The sequence below is a fragment of the Lathamus discolor genome, chromosome 2, assembly GCF_037157495.1.
Source record: "Lathamus discolor isolate bLatDis1 chromosome 2, bLatDis1.hap1, whole genome shotgun sequence".
NCBI lineage: Eukaryota > Metazoa > Chordata > Aves > Psittaciformes > Psittacidae > Lathamus > Lathamus discolor.
Genome location: NC_088885.1, coordinates 65,885,921 through 65,901,348, shown reverse-complemented (window position 1 = coordinate 65,901,348; position 15,428 = coordinate 65,885,921). Strand labels below are relative to the sequence as shown.

Genomic DNA, 15,428 nt, shown 5'->3' with positions numbered 1-15,428 from the left:
CCCTTTTCCCATTCTGTCCTATCTGATCTGATCCTATTTATATTTCTGAACAAATAATTTTAAAAGTGATTCAGCCTTTGCTACTGGTTAGTTATTAACTCCTTTCAAGTGACTTTTCCCTTCCTTCCTCTTGTCTGCTCTCCTAACAATAAAATAAAATAAAATAAAAATTAAAAAATAAACAAAAAACCTTATGACTGTCAGGTATTAGGCCTTTCTGGCCAAATCTAGAGACCTCATTACCCTACCTATGTCAGCTATTGCACATATACATTCGTTTTGTATTATTGCTACCTGAACATATACATTATCCACCCTGGCAGACCATGTTTAAAAGTGACCATGGGTAGACTTGCCAGTCAGTAGGAAACAGGTGTTTTAGAATGTACTTTGGACAGAAAGTGAAATTTTGAGAAAAAATTAAATTGTCTTAGGTCCTTAGAAATGCATAACCTTTTCCATTGCTTAGTCAATTATACACACAGACATGCCCTCTCCTGCAAAAGATGTGAGATCAGGCATCTACATTATTTGATGTAATTATGTTGGTTGTAAAATAAAATGCAATTGATACAGAATATTTCTATATTTATTTGCCATATGTGGTGCACAAAACCAAATGGTAGGTTACTACTGAATTTTTAAGTATGTTATACATGTTTATATGTAAAAGTGGATTATAAAAAATCAAACGTGGCATTCATTTACCATGCTTTAATTGCATATCCCTTGTAAGCAATCTTCTGGTCAGGAGCCCCCTTAAGGCCTGCTCACAGAGGTAATACTGAGTGATCCACAGTGCTTTTTTTCCCATCAGCACCTCAAAACTAGTCAAAGAATTACACAAAGAGCCTCCTTGTCAACAATCTGGAATTCCAAACTGTATTAAAAATCCTAATGCTGCAGTTTAGCTCTTAAAGGCTTTATTTCTTTATTTTTTTATTTTTTATTATGTTCTTAAGTGCTTGCAAATTCTCATGTTTTGGCTCAAATTCTGATGTGGCATAATCAGCCGCAGTCACTCCAGATTCCTTACTTCATCTTCTGCACCAACAGCCTGATAAGGGAGGCTCCTTGATTTCAGACTCCAGAATTCCTCTTGCTTTCTTTGGTCAAAGAGAAAAAGCCTTGTATTGTGTTCTTGAGTTCAGCTTTTCTCATGTCCTCATTTCTCATACGTACACATTGTCAGCACCAAAAGTAAGTACTTTTGAAGATGTCCCATCTTCAAATCCTGTATTTCACAACTGACTTAATACATCCCAAAGACATGGATGATTGATTTCTTCCAAGCCATGGCTACGGTCATCACTTGTGTAACTTGACTGATATAGGTGTCACATACATCTGGCTTCATGTTTATGAACCACAAAACAAGTCATCTTTACATTTCCTTAACATCATAGGCTTCTTCACTCTTTGTTGTTTCAAGGTCTTTCAACAATTTCAGCAGTCTTGTTGAAGTTTCCTATGGTTTGACTATCTAGAGATGCCTCTGGGAACTGTGTCCCTGTTTCTCTTGCAGAGATAAATAGAAAGTTTCTCTCAGTCCAGAAAGATTTCCAGAGTATTTTCCCCCTTCTTACATTTCAGCCTGTCACTCAGATTTCAAAGTGAATGTTGATTTGATCCACCCAGGACAAGACCATGAAGTTACCCCTTCGGCTTACTTGAACATCACATGACAAGTTACATCCCCTTTGCAGTAAAGTTACTACATCCATAATCAGGCTCAGAGAAGAAAAAGCCCTGCACACTTATCTTTTCATACTGCAGCACCTCTTCTGTTTGCTTCTGAAAGATGTGAACTATTAGTTCAGCGGAGAGCTTAATCCCCCAGCTTTGTACTACCATGGCCTCCCTATAACTTAGTCTTCATGTCACAGGTCTGTTCTTGCTCACAGCAAAAGAGCTGCACAGCAGAATGAAATAAAGTTGGTACCAACTTTATAACAGCATTATAACAGCATTGTGTAGCTCTAATGGTATTTCTTAGCCACCTAACTCCCCAAAGTTACTGTAGTGCATAACATTGTCGAAGGCTTGTCCAGCACAAGCAGATCATTGACAGGTTTCTGATACCTTCAGGCTGTTCTGAAGAGGCTGTATATTATCATTTATTTCCTCTTCATACTACTCAGCCACCCGGCTTGTGTTGTGTTTACTGATGAGCCCACGGTCCTGTCAGCATCAACTTAGACAGAACCTGAAGCAAGCTCATTTTTGCAAGTGCTGTTGCTGTTTAAAGCCTGGGAAGTTGTCATTTCACATACATTGATGAGGGTGAGCATGTGCTGCATATCTGGTCTTGGTTTTTGACTGCTGGGAGATAGGCTCTCTTTTCTTAGACACATCTGAAAGAGAAAACAGAAAGGAAAGCTTAAAACTGAGAATTATGGTGAAAGGCCTTTTTTATAAAAAAAGTTTGAAAGTTTTGCTTTTTCTTCTTGCTAACCATAGCTCACTATACCTTTTCAATTTTTTTGCTACCAGAAGCACCCAGTACAAAGAAAAACTGCTGCTTCTTGCTCAGTTAGGGAGCTTTATAAGACAGAAGAGTTAGTCACAAAATGAAATTTATATTTAATTCAAGTTTTCATATGAACAGGCCTTGTATCAAGCTCTTGAAAGTGTGTTTCCACCTGCCTTCAATATAGGCCAGTGCCTGAAATACTTTCATCAGGTTGTCAAAGTAAAGCCCCCATCCTGCCAAGCAGTCTTAAAGCCGCTGTTGAGTTGAGTGGAGGTAAAGCAAAATCTCCACTAAAGGAGAGAATAAGGCAACCTGTAAGAACTTAACAGGCATTTTAAATAATGAAGCTCACTTGTGAGATAAGGGCAATATTAAATTTTGATGAAAGCTAGGCTGATATCTGAGACTGGACCTCACCCAAGTGTAAGATACATGTAATTCCGCCAGAATGGTTGACTTAAGTGCACAGCTCTGCTTTTCTTTAACTACACCACTAAAACTGGGACTTTTTTTTATGTATGGGAAGGAGACATTTCTGTAGAGATCTGAAATTCTTTCAGGACACAGCAGAACAGGGGCATCTGTGTCTTCTGAGTGATATCCTTGCTTTCATAACTTTCATCCTAACAAATTCCTACAAGATTTATCTTGTCAAACTTTAGTCTGAATGGCACAGATTACTGGGAGGATTGTCAATCTAAAAAAGAGACAGGCATAAATTTAATTGCTCCCTGAAGATACGTGAAAAGCTACATTTAGCTGCAGCTAATTAGATATTCTCCAGTCAACAGTTATGATTCATCTGCTGAGGAGCAAAACAAGATGGCAAGTACAAAATAGGCAGCAAAAGTTAAATCTGACCTCCCAGAATGCTGGTTTTGTTTTGGTTTTAGTTTGAAATGCAGCTGGTGTTGCATTGTATTGACAACCAAGATTCATGCTGCCTCTAAGCCAGGAGGTACAGACCTCTGCACAAGGGAACAACTTCACCCCTGTTGCAGACAAAGCATAGTTTTGCTTCGGTGAAGTGAGCTTCCAGAATACCTTCTCTCCCCACCTTTCCCAAAGCTACCAGACAACATTAAGGGCACGGATAAAACCCCAAGTTGTTCTTTTCCAAGAATTGTAAAATGTCTGTTTAACAAGGAAGATGTAGCTTCACAAAAATTCCCATCCAAAAAGGGGTTATCACCAATTTACAGGTATGGAAACTGAGGTAAAAACTAGGTGGACTTGAACTTGTCCCTCGTGCCAGCACACGTTGTAGGTAGGGAAGGGATCCCAGGGGTCTGTTGCCTCCATCTCGGGCAAATGCTGTTCCCAAGTACCAAACCAGAAGAGCTGCTGATGTGCCCTTAAACTGAAGAGTGGCCTGCATTCGGAGGAACTGGAAGCAGAAATGTGCAGTGGGGTACAGGAAAATAACTGTCTGGTTTGAGTTTGATCAGGGTGCAGTTACCTCTTAGGGACTCCATCCTGTGTTACCTGTACACCTGAATTTCCTCTGGCTTTGAAAACACTGTGTGAGTATTTAAAGGGGTTGATCACAAATTAAGTGATGAACACCAACTTCTGACTGCCTGTGTTAAGGCAGCGCTAGTAGAGAAAATGAATGGGGGTTTTATTTGTTGGTTTTAGTTGGATTGTTTATAAGAAAGGTAATGACTTACACAGGTGAAAAAGATGAGCAGCAAGTAAAAAATCCCAAGGCAAGTCAGCATGAAAAGCTCAGCTTTGTGTTTTTTTAATTTTTCATCTTCTATTCCAGCACAACCTAAAATGTAAAGCAAAGTGTTACATTGTTCTGGAGTTTGTAAAATATTTTTAACTGTTACCTTCATGAAACGCCACACACAGCATGGGACAATCAAAAGTCTCTACTGTACCAGTTACTTTTAATGTGACTGTGCTGCTGGGACTGTTTTCTCCTCTCTGTTCCTCCAAAGCACACTTATATGTCCCGCTGTTTCGGCTGGTCACATTTTTGATCCTCAGTGAAAAGGTGTCATTGGAGAGTCCCAGGGACCTCCCAGGTTCTTTTGGATATTGAGATTCCACATCAAGGACTTTCCATGCTATTTCTTCGCCTTCTCCAGCCATCTGGAAAACACAAATATATTTCTCGTCTTGGGCAACAGTGTCATCCTGAGTTTAGGGGAAAGAGAATTTTAAAGCCACCTTATGGCTTAAAATGCAGAGGCTGAGGAGAGGTGGAGGAGAAGAGGAATCTCAAAAGCATCATTAGGTTCCTGCCTACAATCAAAATATATTTGCTTGTTTTGCTTAAATAGACACTGCATTTATAGGCAGATACTATAGAGCTATTCTGTTACGACTTCTTTATCTGTCTCACCTGGACACAGTTCTGGTACAGACATAACATGATGGAAGGAAGGGGAAGAGTTTCCTCTCAAAGTGTCTATGCAGAGGCCCCGAAAGAGTTCAGAGAGAGACAGTCCATGGGGACGGAGCTGAGGCACCAAAAGGCAGCCCTACCTAGCTGCTTAGTGCTGGCTCTGGGGATGAGAGTTCCCCAGGAAAGCATGGCAGCAGGCAGGTAGACTCCACCACTACCTGCACTTGCCCTGCCAGCGCACTTTCTGCCATGTGGCTGTGAGAATTAAACCTGCCTACCCAGCAGGCATGTGGCAGTGCAGCAGCTCTGCCAGAGCAGACTGGCATCCACCCAGCAACTCCACAGCCCTGAGCTCCTTGTGGGAATGCAGCCCTGGAAAATGCACTTCCCTGTGCCAGTTTCTGTGCAGCTGACCCCTGAAACCACAGTGCCTCTCTGGAGAAATGGAGGTTTTCCCCCTTCCCCTCCCCTCCACGCTTTATTGGAACCAAAGAACAAAAAAGACTCCTTCAGATTTGGTTGTGTGAAGGTCAGAAGCAGGTTCTCGTGCACTTTGGGAGCCTTCGTATGTTGAATTTCTTAATTGTAACCAGAAGAGCTACATTCCTTGGCATTGCTGAGAGGCTGCTGGAGGAATGAAGTATATTCCCAGAACAGTTTGTACTGCGGGGCGATAGGATGCACTGAAAATGACAATCGGCTGGGAACCACAAAGAAGAGAGAAATCACTAACTTGATTTGAAAGATAGGAGAAGGGTTTGAATTAGGCCATGTCCATTCTTATTCATTGACGTTGTTCCCTGGGATTTGAGGCAGCGTGCCCTCCATGAAGGTTTCCCAAGTAATGAATTCAGTCTTTCTGTGGACTAGCAGAGCCAGAGCAAGCTCATACAATCCAAGGCTCAGCTTTTCAGCCAAACCTATAACTAATGTAAGCCAAGGCTTTTTTTATTATTATTGTTTTATTTTAATAGACACATTTTTGGATTGCATGTTAGTACTTACTTTCTATTGGTATAGCTACTGCACCAGGGTATAAGTTACACTGTAAGCTATTAACATTAACACAATTTTCTCATACTGAGGCTAGGAGTATCTGGTTTCCCTGTCATGTATTTGCATGAGGAAAGTGTACTTGAAGTCCAGAGAGAAATACAGGCCTGATGGTCCATTATACTTCACTACTTATGCAGACCTAATGTAGTGTAAAACAAGCTGTAAGTTGGGGAGCTTTTCAGGAACTGGGAAATCAGACTAAAGGACAAGATTTTCATAATTGTAAAGATCTTTTCTCAGAAAGGTTTGGGGGTTTTTAATGTATTAAGTGAAATGCAGAGCAGTAATTTCCTGGGGCTTTCCACATTTCACCCGACAAGAGGGAAGAAAGTACCTTCTTCCTCTTAATTCCCCAGTAAATTTGCCCCAGCTTCTCCTTATTACACTCAGCATCAAGCAGCTATAAAACAAAGAGCCTCTAGGGTGGTTTTCAGGCTGTAGTGACTTCACTGTACTCAAGGATTTAGATATATTCAGGCCCTGCAATCAGCCAGAGATGTGGCCAAAGGAATTCCAGTACCCAGGCTGGGCTCAGCTCTGGTTACAAGTGGGTCAATAGCAGCTAAGTAGATGGAGTTGACCTCCTTCAGGTCTAATTTTTGCCATTCTCCTTTCCCTTACCACCCCCTTTCTAAGTGAAATTTGAAACTCCTACAAGGCATTAAAGAGAACCAGCCTGGCTGCCCTTTGGATTTCCCTAAACCACAGGTAGGATGTCCAAGCTATGCATAGGAAATTAGTTTTCATTTGTTTTGTTGTTTGGGTTGGTTTTTTGTTAATTCACTGGTAGCATAATAATTGCTGGTTTTGTTGGTAAATGGTGCTCTGACTCTTGCGGCTGAGACCTGGGAGTGAGAAAACACTTTGATCTTTCTGTATGCAATTGTAATCAACACTGCTAGTATAAGGGAGAAGTCAATCAAGCCCATGCATCCTATGGCTGACCAAGCGCATATTCCCAGTGAGAATTTTGGTAAATGATTTAACTTCTTAATTTTATGGGGGACACTGAGGGATAGGGTTGTTTCCTCCAAAGCTTTCTGAGGTGCTCAGTTGCTGTCACAAGTATAATGATGGCGACCTTGGAGACAAGCAAGTTAGAACTTTGCCTTACACAGACCCTCTCTATGTAAGGCAAAGCAGCGTGGGTAAAGCTGCACTGACATGCCTTTCCCCAGAATAGCAGAAAATGTTACTTTGTAATCTGATTACTTGTGGGGAAACCAGTTGCAATCTGGAGGGGGGTGTCGAACCTCTTTATTTGGGAAGGAGGAGGAACGGTTCATAAGTGTGGGTTTAATTCGGGGTTTGCATGCCTCTCCTCCATTAAATCTCCCCCTTACTGAAGAGCAAAGCAGGCAAGGCAGTCCATGGCGGTGCTGCTGTGGCCTTTTTTTAGGCTACAGAGACATCTGGTGGCATTTTTCCAGCCTCTCCACGCAGCACAACCATCCCTACTCAGGTCACAGCAACCCCTTCTCTGATGCCCGATCCAAGCCTTTTTCCACTGCAATCTTCTCTCCTATCATCTTACTAAAAAAAACATCAACTCCTCCCTTTTTAAATTCTCTAAGTAGTGAGGAATCATCTGAGCAAATTTACAGCGCATGTCCCCATATCCCAGCTGTGTAAGAGGAAGTCCACGAGATGTTCAGTAAGGTCATCATTCTGTCTCTTGCGCTATTCAGGCTAAATTCTTTTCCCCCAAAACCTAATTAAAATTACAAAAATGCCACTTTGTTTGCCACCTCCTGTGAATTACTTGGCAGTCTCTCACTAGACAGATCATTTTGCAGCTCAGACTCCTATGACAATCCAGCACTAATTCATGCCAAGTGTCCTCCAGGTGATACCACAGCCCAAGGTAAATGCTAGGGGTTTTACCTAACTAATTCCACACAAGCTTAGAGGGATCAAAGTGAGCACTGTCAGTAGCAGCACTTGTGTAGGGACCATTTTTAAGCAGTGAAAAAATATTTTCCACCTGCATTTCCTTTGTGTTCTTTTCCCTTTTACCTTGTTGGTGAACAAGCAGCAGCATGCTGTCTCTCCCTGTTTCCCACCTCCAAAAGGAGGTGGTCTTTTCCTGCTCCCGTATTTGCTGTAATGGCTTTACCAAAATTCAAAAGGCAAGTGATTACTGTGCAGGACCAGTAGAAATGCTACTGAACCTATTTGCATTAAAAGAGTCTTGTTGCCATGCTGGGTGCTGGAGGTTACTGAAGCAAGAATTTTGTGGGGAAACAGAGACCTGCAGCCTGGCAGCATCCTTCTGCCTATCTGCATAAAGCTACCCATTAAGAAAATTAAACAACAAAAGAAATGTGAGTGTATGTTTATTGTCACATATACATTGGCCAGTGGCAATGTCTGTGACAGGGTTTTTTAGAAATCAGCTATGGGGCTAAGTCTGTTGTTTTCCATCACCTCCTTAGCAATAACAGCAAATGCTATCACCAGGGGCTGATACTGTTCAACACCTTCCTTAACAGCCTGGACACTGGCATAGACCATGTGCTCAGCAAGATTACAGATAATACAAAGCTGGGAGGAATGGCTGTTGCACCAGGGGGTTGTGCTGCCATCCAAAGGGATCTCAGCAGGCTGGGGACATGGGCTGAGGGGAACTTCACGAAGTTCAGCATATGGAAATGCCAAGTCCTGCCCCTAGGGAGGAACAAATCCATGCATTAGGACAGGCTGGGCCAACCTGTTAGAAAGGCCCTGGTGTCCTGGTGGACATCAAGTTGACCATGAGCCAGCGATGAGCCCTTGTGGCAAAGCTTCCTGGGCTGCACTCAACAGAGCATCTCCAGCAGGCTGGGAGAGGTGATGCTTCTCTTCTGCTCAGCTCTGGTGAAACCCACCTGCAGTGCTGGATCCAGCACTGGGCTCACCAGTACAAGAGAGACAGGGACATACTGAAGAGAATCCAGTGAAGGGCCACAGAGATGATTAAAGATTTGAAATACCTGACATATGAGGAAAGTCTGAGAGAGCTGGGACTGTCAGCCTGGAAGAGACCAGACTTAGGGCATCTTATTAATGTGTGCCCAATTGCCAGGGGGATAAAGAAGCTGAAGCCAGACTCTTCTCAATGGCCTCCAGAGGCAAAATAAGAGAGAATGAGCACAAACTGAAATTCAGGAAATTCCTTCTAAACATAAGAAAAACCTTTTTTTACTGCAGGGGTGATTGAACACTGGAATGGGTCGCCCAGAGAAGGTGGGGAGACACTATCCTTAAAGATATTCGAAACCCAACTGCACACAGCCTTGAGCAACCAGCTCTAGTTGCCTTATTTTAGTGAGTTTAACTGAAATTTATTCTAGTTCCCAAATGCTTGGAAACACTTGATCTAAAGAGGTTGCAGTTTTCCAACATATATTCTCTAGTCAACACACCAATTCCTGTCAAGTTTTTTCTAGCCTGGAGCTTTTTTGGTAGGAATAGTGGTGGTGATACAGTGGATGTTAAAATTACATAAATTTGTTTGAAAATACCACTCAGCTGGTACATTCTGTTCTCTGACTGGATGAATTATGAGATATAGGTAGAATAATTAGGCCTCCAAAATTTAAGTGCTCTTAGGCAAGTATTTCTTCTTCATAGAACTAAAAAACAAGGTGGAAAAAGGAGGAAGAACACTTTTCTCATTCCTAGCTGGCTGGGTTTTAGCTGCAGTTTTGAAAACTGCTACAGCATTACATGATAGTGCCACTAGACAAAGGCAATTCACCCATTCTGTAGTACTTACACGCAACTAATCAATTAAAAGTTAATTTTATCATGTGCATGTGAGAACAAGCAATGGTTAACTTCTGTTCTCTGCTCCCATTAAATACCTTTTCTCATCGAACTTTTCCCAGATTAAGGTGGTATGTTGGTTCCCAAAGTACCAATATAGTCCACTTTTCCCAGAAAGCAGATTTTAATTTCAAAAAAAGAAATTATTCAGGTCCAGAACTGATGTCAGTTTCAGAGTGGAATGAATTAATATTGATTTATATTCTTTTGAAGGTGGGATGATTGTAGAAGTCCTTTGTTTAAAATTATACCAGGAATAATGACCAAGCTGAAATTTCTGACTGAAATTAGAGACTGAAAAACTATATAGAGACAGAAGAAATGTAGTTCCTGAAGCAAAATATCTAGAATTCTGGCAAATGCCTGACAGCCAATATATAATGAATCACAACTGAGCTGAAACCACTTAATAGGTGTATTTTTCAGCACAAAAGCAATTTTACATTTGATTAGTGCTGAAGGTGCATCCATATGGTCTCTATCTATATGGTCATGTAGAGATACCAATGTTAAATTTGAAAAAAATCCAGCATATATTGTGGGCTCATGTGCATGAACTTTGACTTTTCTTGGCGGGGGGGGGGGGAGGGAAATGGGCAGGGAGAAGAAAAGAGAAACCAAAACCCAAACCCAGACCAACACCAAGCAAACTGCATAGCATGTGAGCCAGCTGGAAAAGCCCTCTGACTCAGTCACACAGCCTCTATTGTTTTGTTGGTGTGTTTTAGCTAAGGGCATCCAGTGCTAGAACATGTCAGGCAGAAGAATAGTTTTGGTCAGGAAATCATTTCCACTGCTCCCTTCCTGTCTAAATCATCAGTGTTTGGAGCTACTTGGAGCTGAATAGATGTCTGAGGAACCTGACTGCATTTCTTCAGGTATGCTAGAAATCAGACTGAAGCAAGTCAGCAACTATTTATGCTAATAGAAATTTGCTATGAACATTTAGCAAAAGTAATTTCCTTTGAAGGAAGGTGCAATTAATATTAAATGCCTAGAAGGTTTATTCTTACTTTGTAATATGACTTCCCCCTCTAATTCTGCCAGAATTTTATATTTTTCAGGGAAGTGTTATAAAGTTAACAGACTTCCCTGAAATGCAGCCTTCTTTCCTCTTCCTCAAGATTTGTTTTAGATCAAGACTTTTCTGGCTATCACATGAACAAAATAGGGAAATATCCACTGGGACTTCATTTGTCTGTGTTTAAACTTGGTTTTCAAACTGAATATAAAGTGATAATTATGAGGGTTTATGAAGTGGTTCTCATTTTCAATGTGCTACACAGAGAAACTGTTCAGTTTTCTATGGCCCTATAAGGCAGAAAGGTAAGTAAGGTTTCAATACCCAGATTCTTGTTTCTTAGGTGGGCCATATTGATTCAAAACAGCATTTCCATATGCAATTCCCAGTGCCTGAGTGCATTCAAAAATTACCTAGTTTTCAGGTCTCACTTGGCAAACTTCCACACTGCTCACATATGGTTTTATAGCATGTACGGAAGCCCAGCACTCCTAAAAAATGAATCATACTTAAAAGGCATCAACATTATGAACTTCTTAACTTGTTTATGGTCATAGAGTAAATAGGATTAGAGCTGCACCAGGATGGAAGAGCACTTGGTGCTCTACCTTCTCCCGAGTATGGTAGACCTGCCTACTTCGAAAGTATTTCTAAGTAAAAATCATTTTGTCTGAGCTGACCGACTGTGGTTGTGATTCTGAACAGAACTACTTACACTCATAACTCGTGTATTTGCATACATTCTTGTATGCAAATAATCTAATTAGCTCCAAGGGTAACGGGTACACAAGGGGTTAAATAAATGCACACCTTTTTGCAGTACAAGACATTAGCAAAAGTGAAGGAACTGATGAATGCAATCTAGTGGGATTTTGACACCAGAATATCAAGTCCTTTAAATAATTACTTCTCCATACAGAACTGAAAAAGCAAATACTTTTAAATAGTAGCTTTTTTTTTTTTTAAGCAGATTATAACGAACTATTTAAAGTACCCCTTAACTGGTCAGAGCATGCAGAGGTGCCAGTGGAAAGAAGGGGTTTATTCACCAAGCTTTCACCCTGCACAAGCAGCTGCACGTGCAGCTCCATAACATTGTCACCATCATTTTTTTAAAGCATCAGAAGCAAAGGTCAAATGTTTGCATTTACTGCATAGTTCAAAGTTACCTCATACAGAAGATTTAGCCTAACAGCTGCTTGAACTTTACAGTCTGAAATTTCATACCATTTGTTGGAATTACCTTTTAATTAGCCCTTTGGGGTTATATGTGGTGTCTATTGATTAATCCTTCAGAAGCTGTTTTTCAAATAACAGATTAATTCTCTGTGTTGGGTAGCCCAGTCACACTGCACCATTCCCCCACGCTCCTTCTGCAGGGTTGGATGGGGACAGCAGCACACAGCCAAAATAAGAAGAGGTGAGGCTTCAAGCTGGGGCCTATTTAGCTAACCTCACAAGTAGAAGTATTACTTCTTCAGCACAAAAGAGTGAACTTAAATTACTTTTTCCTGCCAAGAGTCAGGCTCTTTAGCTTTGGTGCTGTGCTTTTCCTAATATGGCTGTGGCTTGGGCTAGCATCACCAGGAGTGGGGTTAACTGGCTGTCCCCACTTCCCACCTCTCTCCTGGGATGAGTAACCAGAGAACTACAGTACCATGGCTGGTGCCATCATCCCCTGACTATGGTGGCAAGAGCTGCATATAGGTAGGGTTTTTTTTTTCTTCTTGTAGTTTTGGCAGTGCCATCAGAGGGGGGAAAAAAAAAGGGGGGGGGGGGGGGGCATGAGTTCCTGTTATGATGGGCACTGAAAAGCAGTCTTTTCCTAAGTGAAATGGATGAAGGAGGAAAATTGAGGAGACCATGGAGAGAGATGAAATTGATGGGAAGGGGTGGGGAATGTGCAGTAACAGCCTGGACTGCAACAGCCTGACTGCTGCAAAGGGAAGCAGCACTAGAGAGGGCTGTCAAGCAAGGGGCACACACAGAAGGCATCATCAACCTCTCCTGCATGTGCAGGCGTTTTGTGCCCAGGTAGAACTGTAAACAGCTACAAGACAACACAGAATTGGGTCTACAGGGTTTTCTTGCACTCTTTCATCAAGACAATGGCTTTTGGCTCCTGTTAGCTGCCTGGCCATTCCAGCTGCCACTGAACTCAGGGAAGGACATGATTCTGGAAGATCCCCACAGCTTCAGCCTGCTGAAACTGCCAATTTTTGTTGAATTCCGATATTGGTTTTGGGGAGAACTTTCAGGGATCTAGTCAATCTAACTGTTTATTCCTGCCCCATCCCTTACCACTTCTGCTCCATTCCTCCAGGTTCACCAGACACATGGTTTGCCAGCAATGAGCTCCCTGCTTTGCCTAAACTCTGGGGGGAACATGGGGCCTTAAATAGTTAGCATGTGTCTGTGGGGAAAATACATGTCCTTATGCAGCTTTTAAAGCAGAAAAAGAAAAAAAAAAAAAAAAGCTGATTCCTATCCCAGCTCCCATAGTAATGATCAACAAAATGCATTATCTTCTCCTCTCTATCTCCCTCCCATGCCTAGTTCAGCATTTTGGAAAAGGGAGTTTGCTGCACTTGATGATGGGCTGGTAGCCAGATGTTCAAAACAGCTCTTTCAGGCTTTGATATTTTTTGGTTGCAGTTGTTATCTGGTCAGTAGGCAGATGCTCATTGTTGTACCAGCACTGAAACTCAGATATATTGCAAGTTTCAACCACAGAAGCCCTATCTAATAGCACCGTTTGTCAGTTTACTGCAGGAAATAATTTTTAAACTATATCTGACCAAACTGCTGGGGAAGCAAAGGCTGTGTCTTTATGTTCTGACAGAGATAAATAGAACAGTTTTCACCCAGTAAAAATAGGAATTTTCCCTTCCACTGTTCTCCCATCACATGGGAAGGTAATTTGACTCTGTAACAAAATCTTTATTTGTGGATTGAGTTTCCACTAATATAATAAGAAACAGAGTTGACTTCACAGGCAACCACAGGACCACCAGTATTGGCCCATGGTAAGCAGCAGGAGTGCATGGCTGGGAGTGGGGAATGGGGGAGAATAAAACTCTACTTTTTTTCCTGTTAATTTGGCTCATCCCATACCTGAGCACTGAGATACAATATATGGTGCCATACAGCAAGTCAACAGCCACTTCTTCAACCAGTAGGCAACTCTGCCTCTCTCTCTATGAGATATTTCATCTTGAAAGTGTTAAGCAAGACTTTTCTGCTTATTAGCCAATTGATCCTTGTAGTCCCTCCTATAACAGAGTCAGCAGGGCTCTCCTTCTTTGGAAATGGGCGGTCAAGATGCAACTTTTACTTCAGGATTGCTAAAAGCTAACTCAAAATTTCTAGCTCTCCACTTGCTTTCTGCATGCCCAGCCTTTATGCCCACCCCCACCAGCCAAATCTTCCTAGGAAATAGCAAGTACTTGTTTAGTTCTTCTAGTTCAAATTAAAAATCAGCTCCTGTGTTCAGTGGAGATTAACCATGGAACAACATCATTGATGTTGCAAGGTTTTAAGTACCATTTTTTGTTCTGAAGAAAAATCTTGGCAAGACTCCTCTTTGGAGTGGTATTTGACAGGCTGTGTGTGGGACATCACCTGAATTCTGATCCTTGGAAGCCAGCAATAGTTAGCACAACAGGCCAAGAGCAATTCAAAAATCACACTCTAATAGTCTATCTACAATGACATGGAAAATGCATGTTCTCCAAGATCAGCTCAAATGCTTTGACTGCTGCCTTATCCCTGCTGTACTGGCAGGAGGATGCCTCTTCATAAAATAACACATTTTATATGAGACAAGCCAGCATCAGGTAGGAAAGCAAAGCAGACTATTCTTATGCTTATATACTTATGCTTTTTTCTTACTTTATACCAGGACACTCTCTGGTAGGTGACTGAGGTGTCCCGAAGAACTTCACAGGGCAGCAGCGCTTCTTCAGCACATCTCACAGCAATGTCCGGGACAGACACAGAAGCCCCACAGATCAAGCACCAAACTGCAAAGCACAGGTACACATTGTCTTTAAAAGAGATTGCTTAGGTAATCCTTCCTGTCTTCCCAAAACATATCCCCACAAAATAAATGTGAAAGACCAGAAATAAAAATGCAAGGCTTCCCACTTACCATTGCTCAGAATGATGAGTAGAGTGTAGACTACCAAAGACATGGCTTTTACGGCTTCAAAACAGAAAGCAGCAACAACGTGCCTCTGCACAGGGTGGACTGTGAGAGCAGAGTGAAAGTGCTACAGCTTCTAGAGTGGTATTTCTGGAGGTAGAGCGGGAAATCCCCTACATGGCTTATCCCAAAGTTCCTCGTCACAGGGAAAATCCCTACGTGTAGAAGCCTGTGCTCCTCCCATTCAGTCTGTTAGGTCATTTCCATTTCTGTAACTGCTTGCACTGGTAGCACCTCACCTCCTTTTTTTTTTTTTTTCTTCTTTTTTTTTCTCCCTTTGTGTTGATCTGAACTGAAATAAGGTCTATTACGGGACACTGTGGAAATCAGCACTGAAATAATCTCTCTCAGGTGGCAAAGCAACAGGGGAAAGGGTTTGTCAGCCCCCCAGAATCCCCTCTCAACCTTCTCTCTGCAGATCTAACAGACTAGTATCTATGCAAAGGTTGGCCATATGAAGTGACATTTCTGAAACCACATTTAAGCCAGTAGGTTGTAACACCACGAAGAC

At 41.8% G+C, this 15,428-nt stretch overlaps 1 protein-coding gene and 1 long non-coding RNA gene across 5 annotated transcripts in view; one reads left to right on the top strand and one right to left on the bottom strand.

Annotated features, from left to right (window-relative positions):
- LOC136008275 (uncharacterized) overlaps positions 1 to 15,428 on the top strand; it is a 59,182-nt gene that overhangs the window by 35,432 nt on the left and 8,322 nt on the right. For 2 of the 4 annotated variants that reach the window (XR_010610029.1, XR_010610028.1), the window contains exon 3: positions 14,615 to 14,748. This is a non-coding gene — a long non-coding RNA (uncharacterized LOC136008275). Of the gene's footprint in view, positions 1 to 6,335; positions 6,594 to 12,348; positions 12,421 to 14,614; positions 14,749 to 15,428 lie in introns of those variants that run through there. The other 2 variants (XR_010610031.1, XR_010610030.1) reach the window with 2 other exon arrangements.
- CD83 (CD83 molecule) lies at positions 572 to 15,074 on the bottom strand. Its single transcript, XM_065667281.1, has 5 exons — positions 14,864 to 15,074; positions 14,605 to 14,735; positions 4,360 to 4,573; positions 4,144 to 4,247; positions 572 to 2,354 (listed from the first exon to the last, which is right to left on the bottom strand). The coding sequence occupies exons 1-5, from the start codon at positions 14,904 to 14,906 to the stop codon at positions 2,196 to 2,198; spliced, it is 651 nt and encodes a 216-aa protein (XP_065523353.1). The 5' UTR covers positions 14,907 to 15,074; the 3' UTR covers positions 572 to 2,195.